Source organism: Onychostruthus taczanowskii, unplaced genomic scaffold (assembly GCF_017590055.1).
Source record: "Onychostruthus taczanowskii isolate IOZ18803 unplaced genomic scaffold, ASM1759005v1 scaffold50, whole genome shotgun sequence".
Classification (NCBI taxonomy): Eukaryota; Metazoa; Chordata; class Aves; order Passeriformes; family Passeridae; genus Onychostruthus; species Onychostruthus taczanowskii.
In genome coordinates this window covers 5,881,784-5,906,705 of record NW_024502569.1, presented here as the reverse complement: position 1 = coordinate 5,906,705, position 24,922 = coordinate 5,881,784, and the positions used below count along the sequence as shown (strand labels likewise).

General features: G+C 39.0%; 1 protein-coding gene across 2 annotated transcripts in view; it reads right to left on the bottom strand.

Moving 5' to 3' along the window:
• The window catches only part of ZDHHC20 (zinc finger DHHC-type palmitoyltransferase 20), a 49,225-nt gene that overhangs the window by 12,261 nt on the left and 12,042 nt on the right, over nucleotides 1-24,922 (bottom strand). For both annotated transcript variants that reach the window (XM_041415980.1, XM_041415982.1), the window contains exons 2-8: nucleotides 19,012-19,038; nucleotides 14,056-14,150; nucleotides 9,920-10,040; nucleotides 8,470-8,539; nucleotides 7,328-7,360; nucleotides 6,422-6,542; nucleotides 177-309 (exon numbers count right to left, since the gene is read on the bottom strand). In XM_041415980.1, coding sequence (XP_041271914.1) covers nucleotides 177-309; nucleotides 6,422-6,542; nucleotides 7,328-7,360; nucleotides 8,470-8,539; nucleotides 9,920-10,040; nucleotides 14,056-14,150; nucleotides 19,012-19,038 — 600 coding nt within the window. The remainder of the gene's footprint in view (nucleotides 1-176; nucleotides 310-6,421; nucleotides 6,543-7,327; nucleotides 7,361-8,469; nucleotides 8,540-9,919; nucleotides 10,041-14,055; nucleotides 14,151-19,011; nucleotides 19,039-24,922) is intronic.

Genomic DNA, 24,922 nt, shown 5'->3' with positions numbered 1-24,922 from the left:
CATCTTCCCATTTTTTTCATCTTTAATTACTTCCACCAAATATGCTTCTTATTACACAGTATTGAAAAAATCCATTTATATGTGATGACATATCATATAGGCCTCACATTCTCACTGAATTGTTGTTCTTCTGGACCAGGAAAAGTTTCATATCCTGGTCCTATATATGAACTGACCTATAGTTGATCTGTTTTTGCCAACTAGCCAACAGTGGTAGCTGAAGAGTGACAGTATGCTGATGAAGAACATGGCTGCCACAAAGAAAAGGAATAGTACGTGGAACTTTGCATGGGTATCTGGCAATTCATTCTGCGGAGAAAGAGAGAAAGAGATTAATATGTTAACACTTCTCAGCAACTAAAGTACTATTGTTCACTTCCTGCCACACCCAGACTGCTATAGGTCTTTCACCTCAGTTTTTGCCAAGAAAGAAAAGCAGCAGCCTTTTTTTCCATGTCATGTTAAACAACAGCATTTAAATCTCATGGGTACCCCTTCCCCCATATTTAGTATTATTGTGAGTGCACTTGTTCATCTGTGGTTTTCAAATACACAGTAGGGGGCAAGGCAAAACATTTTCTATACCAGAAAATGTTAACTGTGCAGCCAACAGCCAAAGAGACATGGGGAAAATATGTCCAAAGTCACTTCCTCTGAAGGGGAAAAAAAGGGCAGTTCCTGCCACAAGGCAGTAATACTGAACCTAATTCTCAACTGGTATAATGAACATAAAAGGTAAATGGCTGTCATGAACAAGTCCTAAATAAGACATGGGATAGAGCTCCAATTTTTTATTACCTCTAATGTTTAAGCAACAACAAGCATGTACCTAGCAAAACAAATTTGCCACGTCTGACCAGGTAGAAGTGAATCACCAGAAATCTATGTGGAAAACAACAATTTCAGTATAACCACTATAAAGAAACCAATTCCCACCCATATCAAATTGTCAATTCCACCCCAAACTATTTTCAGACTTTCAAAAGGCCAGTGGGATTTGTTATAATACTATTCCAGCTCTATATCCTCAAAATCACAGCACTTTCAAGGAGCTGACCTTTAACAACATTATGAAAGCAGAGAGGCTATTTTTACTCAGCTATTTACTTAGCATTACTGCCATTACTTTTTCCATTAGCACATTCAGTACACCCATTTATCTATGGCTGACTTTCTTTTTTAAGCTAAAACACATTTCAATTAAGATCAAGTGCACATAGGTATATCCATTTCCCTGCACATGGCTTATATTTATAGGCAACAGTTTACTAGTTTCCTTCCTTCTGTGATGATGTAAATACCTGCCATGAATGACTGGACTAGAAAAATTGTAGTAGGAACCACATTTAAATAATGACAGCAATATTGGATTTTACCTTTGGACAATTCTCTGCAGCTTTCCTGCGGCAAAGCTTTGTGCAAAGAAAGACAATTTATTAAACACTAGTATTATGTTAAGACAGGGTGTTTGAAAACAGCACGGGCTTTGTTAAGGACAAAATGGTTGGTGTACAAATGTGCTCTTGGATGTGCCAATTTCCAAAGCACATCAGCAGCTTTAGCCCCTGTTCTCCAAGAAAATGAAGAAGTACACAAGAGCCTGCTACTAACTTCCAAGGCATGAAATATTCTACTGATGCATAATGTATTGGAATTCAGATTGGGACTGGATCACTTTCAACTGGTTGCTCAGCTTGGTCAGCATGACTACACCAATTTCCTTCTTTGCTAGTTATTTCCATCACAAATAAGAGTTATGTGAATATTCTGTATGACAAAGCCGTTACAAAGGTCTGAAAAGCTCAGAATACTCCTGAGGTATAAAGTAATGGTTTATTAATTACAAATCTTTCTGACTTCAGAAGATATCCATTACCATTAGATGTAGTTTTAGCCAAAACCATAAAAAATAAATTGCCATTCTTTGCACAATTTTCTTCATTTAAAAGAGATCAGATAACAAATCAGTACAGTTTTTCTTCTTCCTAACTTCCTTCAATGTAGAGCAGTTTGTAGGATGTATCTTTAGTACAACACCTGAAATTGAACCAGTGCTTGAGAAAACAAAGGAAGAAACAGGAAAGCTTGGTTCAAATTAGCTTTTAAATTCTGAACTTTATACCTAAAGAGTGGTATCTTGGCTAAGATGCTAGCACTTAACTGATCTGTTGTAGGCAAGATGTATGGCTTTTAAATTCCATTAACATGTGCAAAAAGCTTAGGGAGAGCTCAAGCATCTACACTAGTCAGGCAGATATACACAGCATTTTCAAAAGTGCTAGCTGCCATCAGATAATTCTACAGTAAGCAAATGACAAGCGAAGTCCAGCTCTCTAAACTGCCATTTAAGTTCACTTTCTTTTTACTGGCCATTTTATTACCTATTTACTGACAATTTGTGCAACAGTCACTCTTCCATCTGCAGTAGGGATATATTGTGTTTTGCGATTCACTGAAATCCAGCCTCACAAAATACTCCAGTTGCTGCTTATTCCTAAGCTTCATGTCGAAGCAATAGTAACTCTTTCTACCTCAAAGCACACTGCAGTGTTCCCCACCTACCCAACTGATTTTTGCAACTTGAATTCCTATGACTTTTTTGAAACTACATATTTAAACAAAATAATTCTCTACAAGGAATTCTGAGGAGCTTATTCTGATGTTAAAAGAGCAGCAGCAGCTTAGTCTTTGTGTGTTCTGTGGGTCAGAAAATCTAAGTTTATTTCACTTGCATCTTCCTAAACCAGCAGCTCTAAAACCTGGAGGATTTTTTGAATTATGCATTAATTATCTGCACGATCCCCAGGGGGCATTTACCTCTTCTGACTACCCAGTTTCAGCCACTGGTTCTAACTTCCTGAATGACAGTTGCAGAACTGAAGCATCTTTCAAAAAAGGCCAATTCTTTACTGGAGAGAAGCATGCAGTCTTTGAGTGTGTATAACAAGCTTATTCACAGTGGTGTTCTAGCAGCAGTCCACATGACCCCCGCATGTGAAAAGAGAGCAAAACTTCAGACATTGGTTATTTAAGATCATTATGCTCAGCAGCAGCACAGAAGCAGAGACTTGCAGGTGAGAGAGCTGCAGAGTTTACAAAAGAAAGCAATTTGCAAAACACAATCTGGACCTTAGCGCACAATAGGCTGAAGCCAGTCACTATTCAAGAGTCCCCTACTAACTCTTTCCAAACAGTCACTTGATTGGTATCAGGTCATAAAACCCCTCAAACAAAAAGGGCTGTCTGAGCTTGATTTGTTCCTCATTTTTCAGGACATGTATCACATCCTTTATTTAGCTATACTCAGGAATGAAAATTAAGCTGGACGACAGTGAAAGACACTGAAAATGTCTGAAAAACATAATGGTTTCAAAGAGGTGGCAGTGCAGCAAGAATAAGAACAGACACAAATATAAGCTGGGAAGCATCACCTGCACTGTGTAAACAAGGCATCAAGCACTGGTCATCCAGCCAGTGTTGGTGTTTGTGTCAAAGACATTTGGTTAAACTGGCATTTTATCTTTAACAACCTCTGAGGTAGAAATAAATATGTCATGAATATAGAAAAAGCAGTTATAGATATTAATAAAGAAATCAGTCACATTCCCTTGATCTACAAAACAGATTTTAACATCAGCATTAGGGTGCAAGCCTGTGATAAACACTTCCAGCCAGTGTAGTTGTTCCACTATTGTATGCACAGAATCAAGACCTTTCTTCAGCACTTCTGCATAGAGCATGAAATACGCTGTGTAAGTCTTGCACGTGCAAGTAGAAATACAAAGGTTTTCTTCAAAAGAAGAATTTGGTAGGTGTGCATGTCTCACAATGTTCCAAGTATCTGCGTAGGAGCATCATGTCTCTATGCAAGTATTATCAACAATGCAAAACAATGGATTGCTACATTTGTGTAGTTAGCACATACACCTCCACAACCTTGTAACAACTTCTTCCCCCAGGCTGCATTCCCCAAGAAGCAGTCCATACTTCTTTCCAACACTGGATGTATCTAGTAGTTTGTTGCACAGTCTATGAAAAACATCTGTGACAAAGCAAAAAATAAGCACTACCTTCTGAAGGGATACTGTAACATTTCCTGTAGTCAAGCTTTGGGAGGAAAAATCAACCTTGATTTGCTCAGTTTTAAAGCATGCTGCTGATAACACCAAGCTTGTGGGTTTTTAATCCCCATATGGGCCGTTCACTGAAGAGCTGGATTCGATGATTCTTGAGGGTCCCTTCCAGCTCAAAATATTCAGTGGTTCTGTGCATCTAGACAGCCTCAACAGCAAATGTCCAAACAGCAATCTGTCTGATGCTGTAGCAGACAAAGCTGAGGATTAGCAATATACTGAAGCAGTCTACAGACAGCACGTGTCAGCAGCATTCTGCTTTGCTTTGCATACAGATGTAGAGAGAACCTTCCAAGAGAGCACTTGCCTAAAAGCTTATGTACAAGAGACATACAAAAATTTGCAAGCCTACATGATAATGGAGCTGCCACCTCTTTCTGGAAATGTACTTTATAAGTCAGTTATAAACTCAGAAGTGTCTTAGCTTTGTGAAGTGGGTGACTTAATGTGCGTAAAGTGAGTCAGAGACCTATTCTGTTCATAAGATCAGGGCATCGCCAGATTCTGTCTTGGAAGTATCCGGAATTGAAAGTAAGTACACAACTACATTGTCTATTGTTACATTTCAGAAGTAGTCCATTCTTGCAGGAAGCATTTTCAACAACTGAATCAGTAATAAAAAAATTAATCCCTCTTAAGTTTACTTCCTCTGCTCGAGAGTCCACTTCAACATTGTGTCCGATGAGCTTTGGAAGAGTCCTGCTGCAAACACTGGTATTAAATGTTTGTTCATTGTAGGCAGTTGTCCTGTGGCCTTTTTTTTTTTTGCACTAACAATTATAAAGTAATGTAACAAAGCAAATTCTTTTTTCTTTTTTTTGCTCAAGCACTGACTGGTAAATAAGCAAGAGCGCATCTACAGTTTCCTTAGAAATTGCATACAAAGCACTGGAAAGCAGCCAGGCAGATGTTTGGAAATGGCACATTCACAGATTGAAAATTTAACTATTTTACAGCCAAGCAAGACTGAACAGCAGAATCAGACCATTTAATTTGAAGTATCTTTTAAGACCCAGCTATGACTGATAAACATGTTTATGGCTTTCATCTCACAGTACTGACAGCTCAGTTCCCACATGGCTCCTTGCTCTCCAGTGACAGGCTGCTATACAGAACTCACAGGTTAAGAGAAATGCAGTACTTTGGCAGATCAGACCCCCAAGTTTAGATGAACACAAACTTCTTTGCACAGTTTATCTTACCTAATGCCAACTGTCTCAAAGTACAGCTATTTTGGATACATGATCAAGCTTCTCTTACCCTGACATGGCAGCAACCTTTTGCTCCAATAAAGCAAGTATCAGTATCTACTGCTGCAGATAATTACTACTTTTCCCAGTTACTCTGACAGCAGCCAGCATTTAAGAAATATGTGGTATTATTTACACAAAGATGCGATTGAGACCTTCCACTTGTGGTAACTTTTAGCGTGGTCATTAACGGAAATGGATTAAGGGAATTCTGCCACTAAGACTTCAGCCTAGGGATGGGAAGGCACACTACAAGTTTTTGTAGATGAAAGGGAACAACTAGAAGGCACTGTGTTCAGCCTGGAATGTGACTGGAACAAAGCTGATAGGAGCAATATAACAATGACACACAAGGATGGTTGCCTTCACATAAATGTTATTAAACATACTAAGATGCATGTATGTGTGTATTAACCATTTGACAACTAACAACAGTTGCAAGGAAGATGTATAGACTTCATACTGTACATATCTTAGCTTTCTATTCATACCAGGTCATAAAAACCACTAATACAAAGTTCAAACATGCCTATGTAGGGACTCCAAAACAGAGCTCAGACAATTCCCAACAAATAAATCTGCCTTATGTGACAGCAGACTATCCATAGATAAGTCTGGGAAGATACAAAATTCTTATTTATATTCCACATTTGTCAGTATTTAATATATACACATATATATATATAATCATACACATATGCAATTGTTTGATAGGGTCTGTTCCTTCTTTATCTACATATCTGTATCTCAGTCTCACAAAAACCTGAGCTGTGCCATTCAATTTTGATGGAGCAGAGAAATTGCACAGTGTCTTCATCAAAACTCCTTCCCCCCAGTTACTCATCCCGTGCAGTGTAATACATTTACTTCATCAAAATTCATAAGGTTCTCCTGCTTCAGTCACTTTGATTGATGTCATTAATGATAGTGAACCACAGAACAGAGTAAATTGTGAATGACAACATGCTGATGCAGCCTTCAATAATACATGCAGGATTAAACAAATGAACAACAACCAAAAAAAGCCTTAGAACTTACTGTCCAAAACTTTATGAAGTACTGCAAGACTGTAGCAGCAACAAACAAACAGTACAGTAAGGAATACATTAAAAACAGGAGGAAGAATTTGTAGTTAGAAAATCCCACACAATTATTCACCCTAGAAGGAGGGGAAAGAGAAAAAGGTTACTAAGGTATACAAAAAATAAAACAAACAAAAAACCCACAATACATTGCAGAGCAAAACGTGTATGATGTCAGTGGTATGGCCAAAACATTCTGGCACCAGTGTTTCAGAAACATTTTAAGCCACTACTTTGAAGGAAATTTCTCAGGCTGAATGATCTGGGCCTCTCACATGAATTTTGCCCCCCATGATTCTGTAGGACAGGACATGAGCTGGCAAAGCGTTACAATACAGACAGTCCGTACAGGAAGTTATTCCCACTACAAACTAACTGCAGTCAGCAGAGAAAGCAACAGGAACCTCACCATCAATTCCAGTGCATGCTGCTTTGGTTACAAAACCATCCCTAAGTCAACTACTGGTAGTAATGTTTTTTACAGTGATAGCAGATAATATTTTTACTGACTACCAGTGAATACAAACTGCATAAGAGTCTGTCTGAGTGGGTCATACATATCATCTAGAATTCAGAAATTGCTCTCCCACTGCAGTGGGTATCTCCTCTCCTGCTAACACCAACAGACTAAACAAAAGAAAGAAATGGATTTTCTCACTGGTCTCGTTAATGTCAAGGTTTCTCTATACAAAGAGAAATTGCATGATTTGGACTACTGGGCTTACAACTTTACACGGCATCACACATTTATTCCACATATTAAAGAACTTCAGTGGAAATCAAGGTTTACTCCAGAAGTTCATTTTTGAAGCAGCATCTAATTAACCATTCTTATACTGATTTTTTTTTTAAATAAACTTACCATGGACAGTGGTGGTCCATTTTTAATACACATCTGAAAGAGAGAATTTCCAGCAAGTTAAGACAAAAAATACATTTTCTTTCCAAAACATGCTACTTTAGCTTCTACAGTTTTGGGTGTTGTTTTTTATTGATTGATTTTTTCAAGAATTTTGGACTACTGTATCTTTTCCAAGCCCTTCTCAATCATACACATTCTCTATATTTGAGCAGCTGTTCTTTCACCCAAAAGTACCAATTGAAATTCAGAAGAGTTATGAGGAGAGTTTCTTAAATTAGCATGGGGAGCACTACTGAGCAACACCATGTACCAGTTCATTAAGCCACACTAGTTTTATGTGCATGCAGAGAAAACAAATCCAAAGGATCTGTCAGGGTTATGTGGATAAGGTGTGTTACCTGGCATTCACTTCAACTAGGTCTACCTTAGGGCTATTTTTTCTACCATTTTGTTTGCTGCTTGTCTTTTTTTTTTTTTTTTAAGGTAATGGAGGAAAAGATCAGCACAAAGGGCAATTTGAATAGTTCACATGCCACTTTAATCCACTTTTAAAGTAAAGACAGATACTGAACATTTCAGACACAGAGACATTCATTGTATTTGCTAACAAATTTGATTTTAGCCAAAAGATGTGTATTAGGTTCTTCAGTTAACGAGATTTCCTCAAGCTCAGCCTACTGAAGTCTCATGCATAGCACCAGCCTGCAGTGCCTGTGCAGACTCCTCTGATGACTCACAATGAAATAGGGAATAGCAGTGATGTTTTCGAAATGTTAAAGGCATGTGACTCTACTGTCAATTTCTGAGATAAACATTTTTAGCAGAACACATCTGTTTCAAAGCTACAGAAACAAGATACAATGAAACAGTTCAATAATAAGCTTTAGCTGATGCTGGTATCTCAGACCTACCTTTCTTTACTTTCAGTCTATTTTTTTACTTTTTAATTAGTTTATTTTTTAATATAAGCTTTGTTTTACAAAGCTACAAGCAGGTTTCCTAAAAAGTTCTGCTACTTTAGACAACAGGGCTGTACCATGATATTGCACCAACAGAAGGAACTGACCCACTGAAGACATGAACACACTAAAGTGACGATTGCAGGAAAGAGAAAATCTGTAATTCCAGATTCAGACACTTACACGTCACATGCAGAACAGTGGTGGCAGCGGTCAGGTTTGATCAGCTGGCATCGATCACAGTATCTGATTGCTGTATTTAAGTGCAAGGGTCAGGTCAGTAGAACTCATTTGATTTTATGAAAACTTTCCCCCTCAACATGAACTGAATCTTAAAAGAGCTTCCTGCCCTCCCATGCCACACCTGTTCTCACAGACTGTCACATACCTAATCTCATACGATATGTAGTTTTGATTTTTTAAGAAATTTAACATATGAAAGTATTCAAAAGTAGCTATTGCTACTCTACTGAGTCCATTTTCATTTACTCTTTGACTCCCATCCTTCATCCTCTGGCACTGATCCCCCTTTCACCTCTGCACAGGGTACTACTAAGGCATCTCATTGTGAAACTGCATTCCATCAGCAAGTCAACCTTCTGCACTGGCTTTCTCTACCCACTTCACCAATGATCTAGCAAACTGTTCAGTAAACCTAGCAAAACAATGATCTAGCAGACTGTTCAGTAAAACAGTTCTTCCTCATCTTTCCTGGATATTTTTAAACAGACCTTCAGGTTTATCTGAATGGAAATAAGACACCAGCACTGGCAGTTTGAAAGCAGGAGGAAAGCCGACACCTACAGCTAAACAGAACTGATAAGAGCTAGCAACAGCCTCCCAGACCACTCCAGGAACTTAAGACTGGGATTCTCTTAAACGGAGGCTTGTATTCAAAAGAGCCAGGAGTCCTTAGACTTTCTTTGGAAAAGTCACAGTAAACTTCAGCAATGGTTATTCTGAGAAGTTTATATTTTTGGAAACTCTACAGGGTTGCTAGTTTCAAGAAAGAGAAAAAGATAGATACACTTATAAAAGCTATGGATTTTTAAAGAATACACATATGCATAAGACAGCACTTTCACAGATCATTCACCTATAAATTGGAATGAAATGCCTATGTATATTAAAAGCAAATCCAGAAACAGTCCATAAGTAGATTTGTACTGAACTGCAGATGGGAATTAAACAACACTTATTTGTTTTTAAATTGCAAAAGTACGTTAAGATCTTAAGTACATTTCTCCTCATGCTGAACCAAAACAGCTCAAAAAGAAAAGTTTAATTGGAGAGAAAAGTGATTACAAAATTGAGCAGCACATTTGATTTTCCCTTTTTCAAGCTATCTTAGCTATATTTGTTTGCTGTGTTTATTTTAATTGCCACAGCTGGAGATAACTGCTGTCATCTCTCTTCTTGCTAGAAGATATTTTTCTTTTTTAATTTCAAGTAGTGGCTTTATGTTGAGAACCCCAGAAAAAGGGCTGCACTCTCTCAGAGGGATTAAACACCAGGACAAACAAATAACAAAACATCATGGCATTTGCAATATGTGCTTAATATATTGTTCATTCAATGGCAATAAATGAATAAACAGCAACTTGAGGAGCATAGAATTATCTTTATATCTCACCTCTCGATGCTGTTGTCGTATAGATAGGTAAGTCTTTGGCAGCTCTTCTTAAAATCTCCTGCTGGGATTCTGGTCTCTCTTCTTTTTCATATTGTTCTTTATCAACTTTTGACAAGCAGAACTAAGAGGGATGTAGAAAATGGATAGGAGGGGAAAGATTAATTATTACTTTGTTTTCCAAGGAAAAGACCCTTTAGGTGTTGCCATCCACTGACCCAAAAGCAACACGTAAACAAAAAAAAAAGAATTCTACAGGAATTACAGGAAATCCCTAAAACTCTTAAGTTTCTGGATGAATTCTGAATGTATTTAATTTCTGGATGTATTTTCAAGAAAATAATCTTTATCTCTGTTCCATTATCTATAGTATTTTCTCTTCGACACAAGGGAACACAGAGACTCAGAGTGAGCTTTAAGGTGCAAACGTTCCTTTGATATACAATAAGTATAAATGAAGTAAACTGTGAAAAAGAGGAAGGTGCAACAGCCCTTTGCTGCTACAAGGCACTGAAGTTCTCTTATCCCATTTCCTCTCTAACACAGAGAAGGGTACAACCCAGATGGGGGGGAAAAAAGGCAGGCAGGGCGTGTGGTGGGCTTCACAGCTCCAGCACAGAAGCTGAAAGAGTTTAACCGGAATTTTAACTCAGGAGTAGCCAACTTTAGTCTCAAAATTCTTAAGTTGTATTGAAAGCAACTTCAGAAAAGCCTGTACAGTCTGAGAATGTGCTACAATTCTGAGTAAAGCCTCACAAGCATTCCTATTGAAATCTCACTGAAATGTAAGCCTTTACCAAAAAAAACTGGAGAGCTTTTAGTCATTTGTGAAACACTTATTTTGGTATCCGCTGAAACAGTATTTCCCAGTAAGCCCCACAAAACCCAGTGTGCTGACAAGGCTCTGTGCAGCGGGAGCTGAAATGATGACTTTCTTTGGTATTTTTCTGTTCCAAAGCACTTCTAAACTCTGAGCTTCCTGCATGGACTACAAGAGCCCTCTTTATGAGCACACATAGACAAAGCATTCATGGTAGAGAGTGGAAAATGCTATGTGTGCAGCTGGAACAAAAACTGGCTTAGTGTGGTTTAATATGACAGTATTTTCCTACCAAAAACATGTGCATGATTAGTTCACATGGATTCTCCTCTCATCATGTACTTTTTCCTCTTTTGGATTACAGTCAGTTGGCAAGCAACAATGAAGACTCCACTTACAGCAAGGAGGAAGCAGTAAGACATAGCACAGAGAAATTGCAGCAATTTCCTAACGCAGAATGCAAGCAAGATGCCTCACAGCTCACAGAATCTAGTTAAGCCTCCTGTCACATGTAGCACCATCCCAGTTATTGCGCCTACACACCCTTCAAGGGTGAAAAATGAAACATGTTTAAATAATACCCTTTTAAATAACCAGACACTAGAATTACTCTATGTTAAAGGTGAAATTAAAGTTTAACATTTCAGCCATCACCAAAAGTTTGACCTAATTATTTAAATTTGACCACTTAGATCGATATTTATTCAAGCATGAAAACTGGAGACACTCACATCAAAAGTTTAGATGTGAAGCATCATTCCAGCAAACAGTAGTGCAATACACCTTATTCCCTACTACCCTTGTGAGTCTGCTAGATGACCCAGGTCTCTGTGACCAGCAATCAAGTAGAGGTTGCAGGAAACATGAGTACCCCCTCAAGATGACATTTCAAGGCAAACCATTAATGCACAGAAAAGGAACTCAATAAAAAGACTTAAAACTTTTTAAATTTGTCCATGTAATATCATAGTATTACTGCAAAAATCCTGGATAGGATTTTGGTTTTCCAAAAAGCTGCATTTCTGTTCTAATTTCAGAACTAAATAGGGCTATGAGACCACAGTCTCTCAGGACAATAGCAGGATATGTTCAAAGGCATCACAAGCTGTCTGTTACCACACCGCAAACAGAATTCCCAATGAGGTTCCAGCAGTTCTTATTGAAAACAGAAAGAAACCCTTTGTTTCCTTCCTCTTTCTGGATCTTGTATAATGCTGATTGTTCTTTCTTAGGACAAATGCACAGGGATTACACTAAGACAACAGCAGCTGCAGAATCTTTTTTTTAGTTCAATAGCAAGATCACAGGATGCTATTGGTTTTGCAAGAATGGCCAGTTAGAATGATTAAAAATATATACATTTACACTCACACACAATGTAGAGATACTGAAGTCATGTTTGTTTTTAAGTATAAACAGCATAAATTACTCACTAGTACATGAAGAGAAGGGATTTGCCCAGAAACAGAAAAAGTGGTGCTGGGTTGTAAATTTGATTGGTTTTTTGCTTTTAAAAATTTTTTGAGAGTTTTTTTTTGTTGTCTGGGTGGGAGAGGTTTTTTGTCCTTTTTAATTTAAAGCTAGCTGTAGAAGAGAATATTATTAAATCTGATCTCTCTCCACAGTTAATATACAAAAAATTCATTACACGCCATATGCCCAAGCCATCCCTTTCACTTGCTGAATAAAAAAGCCTGCTACATCATCACTGTAACTACAGGAAAAGTAATGTCAGAATAAGTTTGCTATTAATGAAGAATTCAAGAAGACAGTGAGTTATTAGGCATTAGCATTAGGAGCAGCTCTAGTTCATATAGCTTTATAAAACCTAAAATAACACCATTTTGACCACATTTTAACTAGTTAACCTGCTTAACGCTACTCGTTTTCCTGCAAAATCATCCCAGGAAAAGCAAAACCAAAGAAGATAAGTCCCTTTGAATTTTTAGGTTTAGCATATCATAGAATCATTTAGGTTGGAAAACATCTAAGGATATCAAGCCCAGCCATAAACCCAGCACTGCCAAGTCCACCACTAAACCACATTCCCCAATGCCACATCTATAAATGTTTTAAAACCTCCAGGGATGGGGATATAACCACTTCTCTGAGCCTGTTCCAGTGCTTGTGACAACAAGCCTTTCAGTGAAGAAATTTTTCCTAATACCCAATCTAAACCTCCCCTGGTGCAACTTGAGTCCATTTCCTCTTGTCCTATCGCTTATTACGTGGGAGAAGAGGCCATCCCCCAACTGGCTACACCCTCCTTTCAGACAGTTTTACAGAGAGCAGAAAGGTCGCCCCTGAGCCTCCTCCTTTTCTCCAGGCTGAACACCCCCAGGTCTCTCAGCTGCTCCTCACGGGACTCGTGCTCCAGACCAACAGCTTGTGCTCCAGCTTCAATAGCTGCATTTAGACTTTTTGCTTAGCTAAACAGCAGAATAGTGTTTAGCTTTTTACACTTTATATTCTATAGCTTTAACATACAGATCTCTAAGCCATAATTAAGCACTACAGAGCAGTGTTTGCTTTTTCTTCAAAACATGGGAATAACTTGTCTCAAGAATGTTTAAGGTTGACATTAGCACTGAATGTCAGTTTTGCTGAAAACAGAATAAAAATTCAACCCCCACAGAGCAACCAACACCTCAAACAGTTTAGGCAGTTTAAAAGCTTTGTAAAAACAAGGAAGAGAAGTGCAATATTTTAAATTCAGTGCCCATATTTAATCCCTACATACACACACATTAGAGAAAATGGAAAACAAGGTAATCCATCTCAGGCTTATTGGAATTAATATGGTTCTTTTTCAAAATAAAACTTCATCATGCATTCTTTCGCTATTATATAAAGCTTCTTTATGTAGCCATATTTCAGCGTTCCTAAACCTTAACCCTTGACCAATAAGTGGGTTCAGTCCTCCAGGTCATAAGTATACATTGCATTACTACCCTTTCTTACTCAAACAGTCTAAACTGTCTAAAAAGGAAACATAAAAATGTTGTCACTGTATTTCATTTATCAGTTTTAAAAATTCCAGGTTTCAAGCAAGCTACTTCATAGCATAGCACTGTACAAGACTGCCAAACTTGTGATGATTTAAACACACATTTTGTATAAGGAAATGTCATTACTCAAAGCATATGGTATTTTAAGATTAACTTGATCATTTTCATTCATGATACACTGTCATGCTGTTCTGTTTTAGACAATGAGAAGGGAAAGGTGAATCATGCAGTACTGCAAACAAATTTCATCACTGAAAACAGTTCAGCTATTTATAAAAAAGGCATTGACATTTTCATAACATTATACTTACCTCATTAGAGGGGGTTGCAGGAGATGTGAAAATTGTTTTCCCATAGGACCATACAAACATGACGAATGACAGATGAAAAACTACAAGGTAGACAACTGCAATAAAATACGAATCAGAATTTAGTGAATATAGCTGAAAAGAACAAAAAAATATACTCCCTGATATTTGAGGAGGACTAAACAACTACACTTAGCACTCTAGGACTGTTCACTTAAAAAAAATTAAATAAACACCCACCCTCACTCCCCAAATGTTATAGCTGCTCTTCCTCAACAAAATAATGTTTTTATTATAGATTACAAAATGACCTTGAACGCTTCCAAGGATGGAGCATCCACAATTCCTCTGGGCAACCTTTGCTGCTGCCTCACCACTTCCACAATAAAGAATTTCTTTCTACCTAAATAAATCAGGCATAAATACCTAATTTATACCTGCCCTCCTTCAGTTTGAAGTCATTCTCCCCTTGTCCTATCACTCGATGTCCCTGTAACATGTTTTTCCCCAGGACTCCTGTAGTCCCCCTACAGGCACTGGAAGGTGCTATTAGGTCTCCCTGGAGACTTCTCCAGGATAATAAGCCCCAGCTCCCTTAGGCTGTCTTCAGCTGGAGAGGTGTTCCATTCCTCTGATCACCTGTGTAGCCTCTTCTGGACTTGCTCCAACAGGTCCATGCTCTTCCTGTGCTGGGACCCCAGAGCTGAAGCAGCCCTGCAGGGGGGGGCTGAGCAGAGGGGCAGAATCCCCTCCCTGGCCCTGCTGCCCACCACTGGGTGCAGCCCAGGACACCACTGGCTTTCTGGGCTGTGGGAGCACATGCTGCTGAGCCATGTGGGGCTTCTCATCAACCAACACCCCCATGTCTTTCTCCCCAGATTGGATTGCTTCTCAATCCATTCTCTGCCCAGCCTGTACTTGTGCTTGGGATTGTCCTCACTCATATGCAGGACCTTGCTGAACTTTCCAAAGCAGATTTTGAAGGAGAAAGCAAATTGACAAAACTCGCCCCCCAAAAACCAACCAAACAAAATTCACCACCAAAAAAGGCCCCTGCAAAACAAAACCACACCCCCTCCCCCAAACAAACCAAAAAACCTCCAAACACAAAAACCCCAAACCCCAGAACTGAACACAGCCTCACTTCTGGCATGTAAGTGAATAACCTTTCTGGATAAAGATGATGCTGTAATTCTGTTCTAGATTATCAGAAAGTAATTGATTACTTACTGACCTACATAATTCAATTTAATTTCTACTTCTAACAGCAACAGCACAGTGCTGTGCCATTACAGAAGGCACTGGTCATCAACGACAGTTAAAATCCCCAAACAGGGGTTTGGAGAGTACTGCACTCCAGTCATGCCAGATGTGAGTTACAGATTTTCTTACTATATTCTTTCAAATCATCTGAGAAATACAAGCTGGAAAAGCCCTATTACACACAGTGGCAACAAAATGTAGCTGGGTTTAAGAGAGAGCTCAATAAATTTTCTAATGAGTATGCATGATATTGCTGTTCTTAGAGACCAGAAATGCAGACCTTATGACCAGGAAGCTCCTTCCAATCTTGTTTCCTCTAATGGTTTCTTTTATCACTTGTCAAGGGGAAACAGATCAGTTGTGCTAGAACAGCAAGTCTTAGAGAAGTCATATTAAATATTTATATTATCTTCAGTTGCAGTAAAGTAGGAATTTTGACCTACTTTTCTGTACAGATAGAGTCCTTTAAGAAGCTGTATGTACTTAATGGGTGGCAAAAAAGGCTCAAAACTTTGGGAACCTCCAACAGCTCAGAAAATGCTTGTGCACAGTGACAGAAGAATTTATAATCTTTCAGGATTTTCACTGTTTATTGCAATGAAAACAAATTGTATTTGAGCTTTTGTCAGAGAATTATTCTTTTTATCTTTGCCTCTGATTCCTCCAACCTCACAGGAAGACTTGGCAAATTTTCAGCTGTGGAGATGACTGAAAATGCCAGAAACAAAACCCTTTTCTAAAGCCATCCTGAATCTGTTGCCTGATGGGAAAGAACTTGTGTATTACTGTAGTAGGCACTGCATTATTAGAAGTTGTCTGTTATGAAAAACATACTCTACATTCAAACATAATGTGGTTAAGCAATTAAAGAATGAGAAAATTGTTCGGAAGAGAGGAGAAAAAGGACATAAAACTGGAGTGGAATGAGTGGCACAGATCAGAACTTTGGTGGAGAAGAGGGCAAGAGAAATTGAATAGAAGGAAAGAGGAAATGAGATACAGGGAAAGGCAAGGCACAGCAAAACTAACTTACACAGTAAACAGTTCTACTCTGCCCATAAAAATCACACCAGAATTCAGATTCTTTTGAAGGATTATTTTCAGTGGACACACAATATGTCAAACAGCAGAACCTCAAAGCTTTGTCACAGGCTTTGTAAATGTCCCTAAAACCCACAGAATAACAGGGACCACAGCCAGCTGTGTCTAGGGTACAGATCTGTGCCAGTGCCACCAGTATTTATTAGATAGAGGCAGCTATTGAAGTGCTCTTCGTGTAACTGAGCTCTTGCAATCTGTCACCATCATTAAAAGCCAAGGGCAGTAGCCAGTGATGGGTACCACCCAGGGAAAGAACCTGCAGTTGGCAGTCCATAGTGGCTTCACTCTGAATAAATTCTTGCTTCTTTTCCTACACCCATGCTGCCTTTCCTACTGTGATTACACAGAACTGTCCTGTCAGTGCTCCCCAGGAAATGAGAGGGAGGGAAGATACCATTTTTAACAGCTTTACTTCAGCAGTTCATCTACCCACCACTTTGGGTATCAGTAGCTCCTCTACAGACTACTCCCTGAAGCATCTTGCATCTGTTTCCAGAACAAATGTAAACTGGATTCATTCCTAGTCAGCTCATTTTCTTGTAATTACAAGCTAGATGGAAAAAAACCAACAAAAACCTCAAACCCCAGTATCGGTCAGTTTAGCCAGACTCAGATTCACAAGAAGTCCTGGCTAAACTAAGGCAACCCAGGATTCTTGGTGCCACGCTGCGACCTAGTGAAGTCACTTCTCTTTAAAAGGCACTGATGCATATTACACCAAATTTATGGCCTCAAGAAGACAATGTCTTAAGACATGCTCTCAGAATCCTCCTAAAATATGCTAAGCCCTCCTAAGATTTGCCCTTAACATTCTTTTCTGAATCATTCTTAATACTACTTTCAAGACAGAGTCAGATTACAGAGAGCAATAATATGTAACTGTAGTATATTACATGGTTAACAGAGATTCAGAGTTGACTTTATTCCTCTGTCCTAATGGATATAAAACTAGACAAGAATATACAATTACAAAGCAAAAATGAGCCTTAACGGGGTGAAGAAATCACCACTAATTTAAACAAAAGTTGCCATTATATTAAAATCATTTTACTGCAGTACTTATTACACTGAAACATGGAGCAAAATACACTTGCTAAGATGCACATTATTGATTTACATAGCAATGTTTCTGGTACTTTGGTCTTTCAACTCTTCTGATGGTGATTCCTGGTTATCATGAGCTGGCTTACAAGAACTTTAGAAAACATATGCCAGCTTTCTTTTCAAATGAAAACACACTTCACATGTCATTTTAAAATCAACTTTCATGGCTGATAAATTCATGCATACAGGATGCCTATGACATGATTCAGAATGGGAGGTGCAAGCAGCACGCAGGTGACAGCTATTAAGAGCCCAACAGGTTCCAGTGATAGTGTCACTCTCATTAATTAGTCCTGCATTTTCCTTCTCTGGTAGATTTAGAAGAACCTGTTCCAGTCAGATAGGCACTGCATTTGGAATACAAACGCATTTGGAAACATCTGACTATGTAACACAAACATTGCTCAGCCAGACTTCCTTAACTGATACAGGAATCTTGCCTTTCCATAAGAAATTAGAAAGTAAAACTTATTCATCTACAGGTCAACAGCAAATACAGCAGCAGCTTGCAGAATTTTGTGAAGTCAAGGTAAAGCCCAGCTGTAAAATGGGATGAAGAAAATCCAGTATAACATAAGCTCACATCTTGAATGGCTTAATTTTGAACATTTTCCTATTCTTTCAGCTCTCCATTAGAAACTGAAAAACAAAAAATTCCATCAAGATTCCTTCTTTTTACAGTGTTCTGGTAGACATTCACCAGGAAGAAAACTGCTAGAATAGCTTCCAGTTCTGTGCTCTTTTGCAAAATATTTAAGAGATGAGAGCTTTTACTAGTCTGAAACAGCCCTCTGTGGATAACTAAAGTGCAAATCTGTGCTTAATCTACCACTCATGTTCCCCCATAAACTGGAATGAGCTCCCAAACAAATATCCCAGCAACAATGTGCTAGATTTTTTTTGTTAGTTTTTATCTCTGTCACTGTGTACTATTACTCACTGTGGCATGTACTTGCTAAAGCCAATATGAAGACTAAAATTTCTCAAAACAAGGCCTCAAACACTTGACCTGGAAATAGAAAATTATAATGTGTAGCCACTTTTGGAATGGTTGTGTTTTGCACAATTCTAACTACTCATTAAGAATGGAGTTCTGAGGAATTTGGTAAGCTGTTTGGAAAATATTAAGCAGTACAACAATTCATCCTCTTCCAGAAGTTTTTCAGGTCTCAGACCTAAACAGAAAATGGAATTGTAGATGTGTTGCAGTTCCTTCCCTCTTCTCCTTTTTCTGTTCTTAGTAGGTACCCATTTAAAAATAAATGCAAACTTAAATCATAGTTGCATTACTTGCATTAGCCACAGGTCTTGTCATCATCCCAAGTTTGTGGTATTAGAAACAAAACAGACTCAACTGTAAAATATTTACCTTGTTTCTTAGCACTCAATACACAGAGCTCACACATAAAGGAGTACATTCAAACTCTATGTCCCTTAGGATCTGCATGCAAAACAGCTATTTACATCTTCATAAAAATTTTTAAAAATTACCTTTTTCGGCAGTTGAAGAAATAGTAACTGGAAGAGAAAAAAAAAAAGTTAGGCAAATTTGTACAGAATTAAGTAATTGGCTAAAAGTGAGATATACAAGGTTATTGACTTGTTCCAAAGTATATTTCAGGTGTTAGCAGAGCCTCCCCACCCAACACTGGGGTAAAACAGGAGTCAATATTCCTCCTGCCAGCCCTTGATGCTTGGTGAGTTACTGGAAGAGCTGCAGTTCCCTGGGCTAAGGAAGTGAGCACACTCCACAGACAATAATTAGAATTTATGCATATTCCCCTTCCTATATGCACCTAACTAATTTTTCTGAGTCAACAGCTAGGCCAACAGGTGTACCACTGGAAAGCAGAAAATGAAATTAGAAGTTCTTACTTTCCCTATGAATCTGTTACACGTAACCTTCTTCCTTAAGTTTTCCTCCCCCTCCACTTCTCTCTTCCTGTCACATACTATTTTTTGCTTTTTTCCCCCCTGACCTGAATTCTTCACACATAGTTAAAATCTCTCCACCTCCTTATCTCTTATAGCCTCATCTCCTTTTACGCCAACAGCAAATTCCATTATTCAAATCTACCTTGTACACTGCCTGACTAGTACATCTTCCTGCCCTCAGGCTTCTCCAAAACCTTCACACTCAGTTTATCGGTTCAGGGATGATACTGAACAGAGAGTGGCTGTACTTGTTGGTTGCTGTGTTCATATCATTTCCCTTGCTGGATTTCTTTCTTGGACACTGAATTACTGAAACTCAGTGAGGAAAGGATCCTTCCTGACTCCATCTTATGCAGTAAATTTAAGCTTCTGGTCACCAGCATGAGCAAAATCTTAACAGAGCACACCGTGCCTCCTGCACCGTGCCTCACTACACATTGCTTCCCCTCTCCCAGCTCTGACATTTCTACTGTCATTAACCTGTGCAACAATTCAAAAGAGCTTTTTCCAGATGTACACTAGACTGTTACATCTGCAGGGCTTGAGTGTGCATTGCAGACCTCCTTCTGAAGGGCAGCTTTGTCACAGAGGTGGCATTTGTCACTTATCTGCAGATACCTACAAGGAAAGTGTCTACCACTGCATTATGCACCTGTGCCTCTTTCCACGGGCAGCAAGAGGCATAATGAGATGATAGCTCATGATGAGGTATGGTTCATGAAATGACCCATTTTTGTTCAGACATGTTTTAGGGTTTTTTTCCTTCTTTCTTGCCCCCATCCCTTTCCATTAAATATCCACCCTCTGTCTGTACACAGAAGCCTCTGCAAAGTAAATGGAAAAGATTCTGATTCCTTCCACCTAAAGGAGGAAGAAATTACCACCTGGGATAGAACAATGTTGCCTTCAGACTCAAGGAGGTCAATCCTAAAGAACAGCTTCATTTCACATTAGTTATGCATACTTGCACAGCCTGCTCCCATGTTTCTGCCTGAAACTCCACTGCATGCTTCAGAAGTCAAATTATTTCTAAAGCAAATCCTGTGAGTGTTTTTGCTTAAAATTCTACCAATGTGTTACTTCTCCAGTTAAAATGTTTTCAACAATGCAAGGAGAAGACAAAAATTATTTTAAAAGTCAGAAGTAAAATAAGCTTGCAAAGTATGTTTGTTTAACTTAAAAAAATACTAAAAGTGCTTTAGATTTAGCTTTCTCTTTGGCTCCTCATATCTTAAGTAAATACCTTTGCACACATTCATTCACAAACATGTATTTCCTTGGACAAGAAATATAAAAAAGTTCTTAATTATTGTCTGTTGGGGGCGGGAGAACATAGTTATCTATAAAACATCAGGGTATCTGGATGTAATTGTCGTTAAAGTACTCCTTAATTTGTAGCCTAATTTCTGCTCTCAGCACAAAACAAAGCTGTGAGCCAAATCTGATGTTTGAAGACTCAAAATAATGAACAGATTTTGCATGCAAAAACAAAGAAAAAAAAAGACAGTATTTTATCACACATGGGACTTCATCAAAAAGATCTCTGAATAACCTTCAAAAAATTAATTAAGTTTCACAGCACCAGGGAGATAATTTCTCTTTCATACATAGGTCCCTTAGGTTAGAATGCAGTTATTAGACTGTGTAGAACAATTTTCATTCGAGAAACTCCTGCAGTTTGAGGTAAAAGCCAACATGGAAATGCTTGTGATTTTCATCCTGTCTTAACATCCTCAGATGAAATAAAAGATGTCCTGTTCTCTTCTGTCTCAGAGGCTCATGCAAGTTAATGTTACTGTTTCTATCCTTTTCACAGTTCTAATGCCCATTGTCAAGTAGATTAAATGCACAGCAACCCTACTAGTCCAAATCCACTCAGCAGATGGCACATGAACAGTTTTCCAGGATCTTTATACTACAAAGCAAAGCCTTTCTTCACATAAGTTAATAGTCAATCTTTATGTAAAAAAGACTTTTAAGTATTTGCTAGGCCAGCCATCTAACAAGAAGCTTTGTACCATCAAGAAATCAATTCTTGCTTTTGAACTCTACATTAGGGGAGAAAACCTCACAGAACATGACATTGCCATTGTGGGCCCCATCCCTGGCCTGTAGTCACAAGTTTGCTCCCTATTACTTTTCTCCTCTGCTGCTCATGATGTTTAGATGGCTGCCAGCTTCTGCTAAATTAATGCCATTTTCACTTCAAACGTTTTTGAAATATGGTTTCTTGTTTGGGACATGGTATGGGGAAAAAATCCCAAGGCAGCACTGCCTTTTTGCTTATTGATTTTTTTTTTAAGCAAAATAAACACCGCTTATGATTTATATGTTAACCTCAGGATGCAGCAGCAGTATATACTAGACAGATGCAAAAGTTAGTGCCTTAAGCACTGCAATCAACACAAACTGCCCATGATTCAGAAACATAAGTGGTGTAAAACAGCTGCTCTTTTTGAGGATTTTAAAATATATTGCCATATCAATTGCTCAGCGACAATAGCAAAAATATTATTTGGATTTGTTTCTAGTATTAAGTTCCTGTTTTTCTGAGAAGACTTATGAAGTTCTAGAAAGATATGGTCAGGGAAGGCTAAAACATGACCAGATGGTGAAAGCTGCAGTTTACTTCTGAGCAAAGAGCTCAGAAGCATGCACTTGCATGCTCAGGCACATGGAGTTTTCACTATGGCCTCAGAATTTCAAAGGATTCAACCTCTCAGTGCTACAGCACCAGGGGAATTGAACAAAGTGAACAAGTCCTGTCTGTCTGACTGCAGTACAGAGCTTTATCTTGGCTACCTCAGGGTTTCCAAAATCAGTCTAAGGAAGGAGTGCAGCAAACCTGCCTGTAAAGAGAGGTAGACAGGCCTACACTGAACTTCATGCTGCTGCAGCTTGCCCAGAAACGTACAGATGCAACACGCTGTCAGCTGGTCCACTGAGCAGCTTACTCACTGGACCTCCCAGCATTCTGGAGTCCCTCCAAGATGAAGCACATAATTTGAAGTATGTGGAATCCCTTTCTACAAAATACTACCTCTAAAATGCACCATACAGCCAATATTAGGCAGGATTCAAATGTACTTTATAACTCTGTCCACTTAGGGAACAAGCACAAATTGCACATTTCACTTTCACAGAGGAAAAAGTTGTCTTAGTTTTGATTTAGACACCTAGCATCACACCTGGCAACAAAGACACTCTTTCCTTTATGACCCCAGTTGTTGGTTACACTTTCCTAGATACTCTTCCTCACTTTGTTGTCTGTTATCTTTCATCTCACCTATGTCACAAGAACGAAAGAGGCAGGAGACTACAGCTTTATCACAGGAAACAATCCTGCAGACACAGGGACATCATTAGCTGTGTAACAAATGGAACTGGTGGAAAATGTCACTTTTTGGAAGCATTCCTCTTGGAGTATGAAGTGATAGAAGTGTCACCTTCAGAAAGCTTTGGAGCATTTTTTAAGCTGCTTCAAGGAAACCTCGCAGAATATCTCATCTCTAAAAGAAAAATATGTTAGGGAGCTGGTTTACTTTTAGTTTCAGGCTTATTTTAAGAGTTGCTATGACGTGTTCAAGTATCTTCAACTTACTGCGTAATAGGAAAAAACCAAATCTCTCTATTCTGACGCAAAGAGGTGCTATGATCTCCCAAGACCTTGCAAGAGGCATGCTAAAAGACATTTATCTTCAAGCTTGGAATAAACTCCCCCCTCTCCAATCACATCTCCCTACTCCCCTAAAAGGCATGTTCCAACCATAGCTAGATATGCTTCCTGCAGAGGAAGAAATTCAATTCCAGCTAATATAGAAGTGTAGCAAAGGACAAGAACTGATCTTGTTACTGAAGTGCGATGATTATTTCCCCATCCACGCCCACGACGGCTCTTAGCAGGAGTCACACTTCAGTTATTCCAGCTCTTCCACAAATTTCAAAGAAACATTCACATTTTGGCTGACATTCCTTAGGGTGGGAAGGAGCGATAAAAGTGCGATTGCATCCCTTCACCAGTGGTACAGCCTTAACTTTTCTCAGCTTTTCATGAAAAGGAGTACAAATAAATAAATAAACATATATATATCACACATACCTATAATACACACACACACTCATATATTTCCAGAAGTTACCAGCACTGAAATTCAACAGAAACTGCTACAGGCACTGCTCAGTCTGCAAAGGCACAACTGACATCATCTCACTGTTTAATTTGTTCAGAAAATGGCACTTTATTGAAAGTGTAACTAAGATCTATGGTTACATAATTTCCATTTGCAAAAGCAGACCTTAATCAGTCACAGGAAGCTGATAGAAAAACTATTTACTGATACAAGCAGGACAGTGAGTAAATTTCCATGAGCAAATACTCATTTGGCTTCTGTTACAGGGCAGCAACAGAACATGAAGACCTTAGCACATCTCCACTGTTCTTTAAAAGCCTTAATTCTGTGACCTTCCCACACTGAGATATTTCTTATTTCCCAACTGGCAGGCACTCACTAGGTGCTCTCCTCCCTTAACAGCTGGGAGCTGTTTCAGAGAAATGAGTCAAGATGACTAAGTTGACAGCACCACGTAGCCAAAAGCCAAAGCAGGAAAATGTTGCCAGGTCCCTGCCAAAAGGCTATGTGGGTCCAGGAATCACACACTCAATTGCCACCATGAATGCTCTTTGCAGAATTTTGAGCCGTATGAGCTTAGAATTGTATTATCTTCATATGATACTAGACTGATGTACTTAAACTTCAGATATCCAGGAATAGGACACATGTTTCTTTGCTCCCAGCACACTGCCAGGGATTCAAAAAGTAACATTTTATTGAATGGTGCTGCAGGAGATGTGCCTCCTTTGTGCTGAGCCAGCACGAAGAGTCACATTGCCACACCGTGTGCCTCAGCAGCAGCACTCCCTGAGGCTGGTCTGCAGCACGGCTGCACCATCAGCCAGCTCTGACACGATGCTTGTCTCAGAGGTGTGACCTGTGGTGGACAACTCTTGCTGCAAGGGTGCATAAAAGTTACCCCTGTTAACCATCTACCCACTCCCCTATGGCAGACAGAGAAAAAGTGAGAGCTCGCACTCAGGGTCATGTTTGAGCTACCAATGAAATTGGTAGCCACCACACTAGAAGTTTGGGTGACCACAAACAGCAGGGCATTGCAGGGTGAAGGGGAATGGCAGCGAGTGACCTCTCACTGTCCTGGGTCATACACAGTCACCAGATGAGAAAGAAATGCTGACAGGGTCACCAATGCCTTAAAGCATGAGCCAGAGCCCAAACTCCTCACATATCCTGTGCTCAGCAGGAACACTCGAGAGAGTTTCCTTGTGACTTCAAATGATCACAAGGTGATACCTCCAAAGGCACTGCAGGTAGTGAGTATGTGTGAGAAATCTGGGTTGGGAGGAAATGGGAGGAAGAAAATGCAGCCAGGGAAGAAACACTGGTACAAAGGG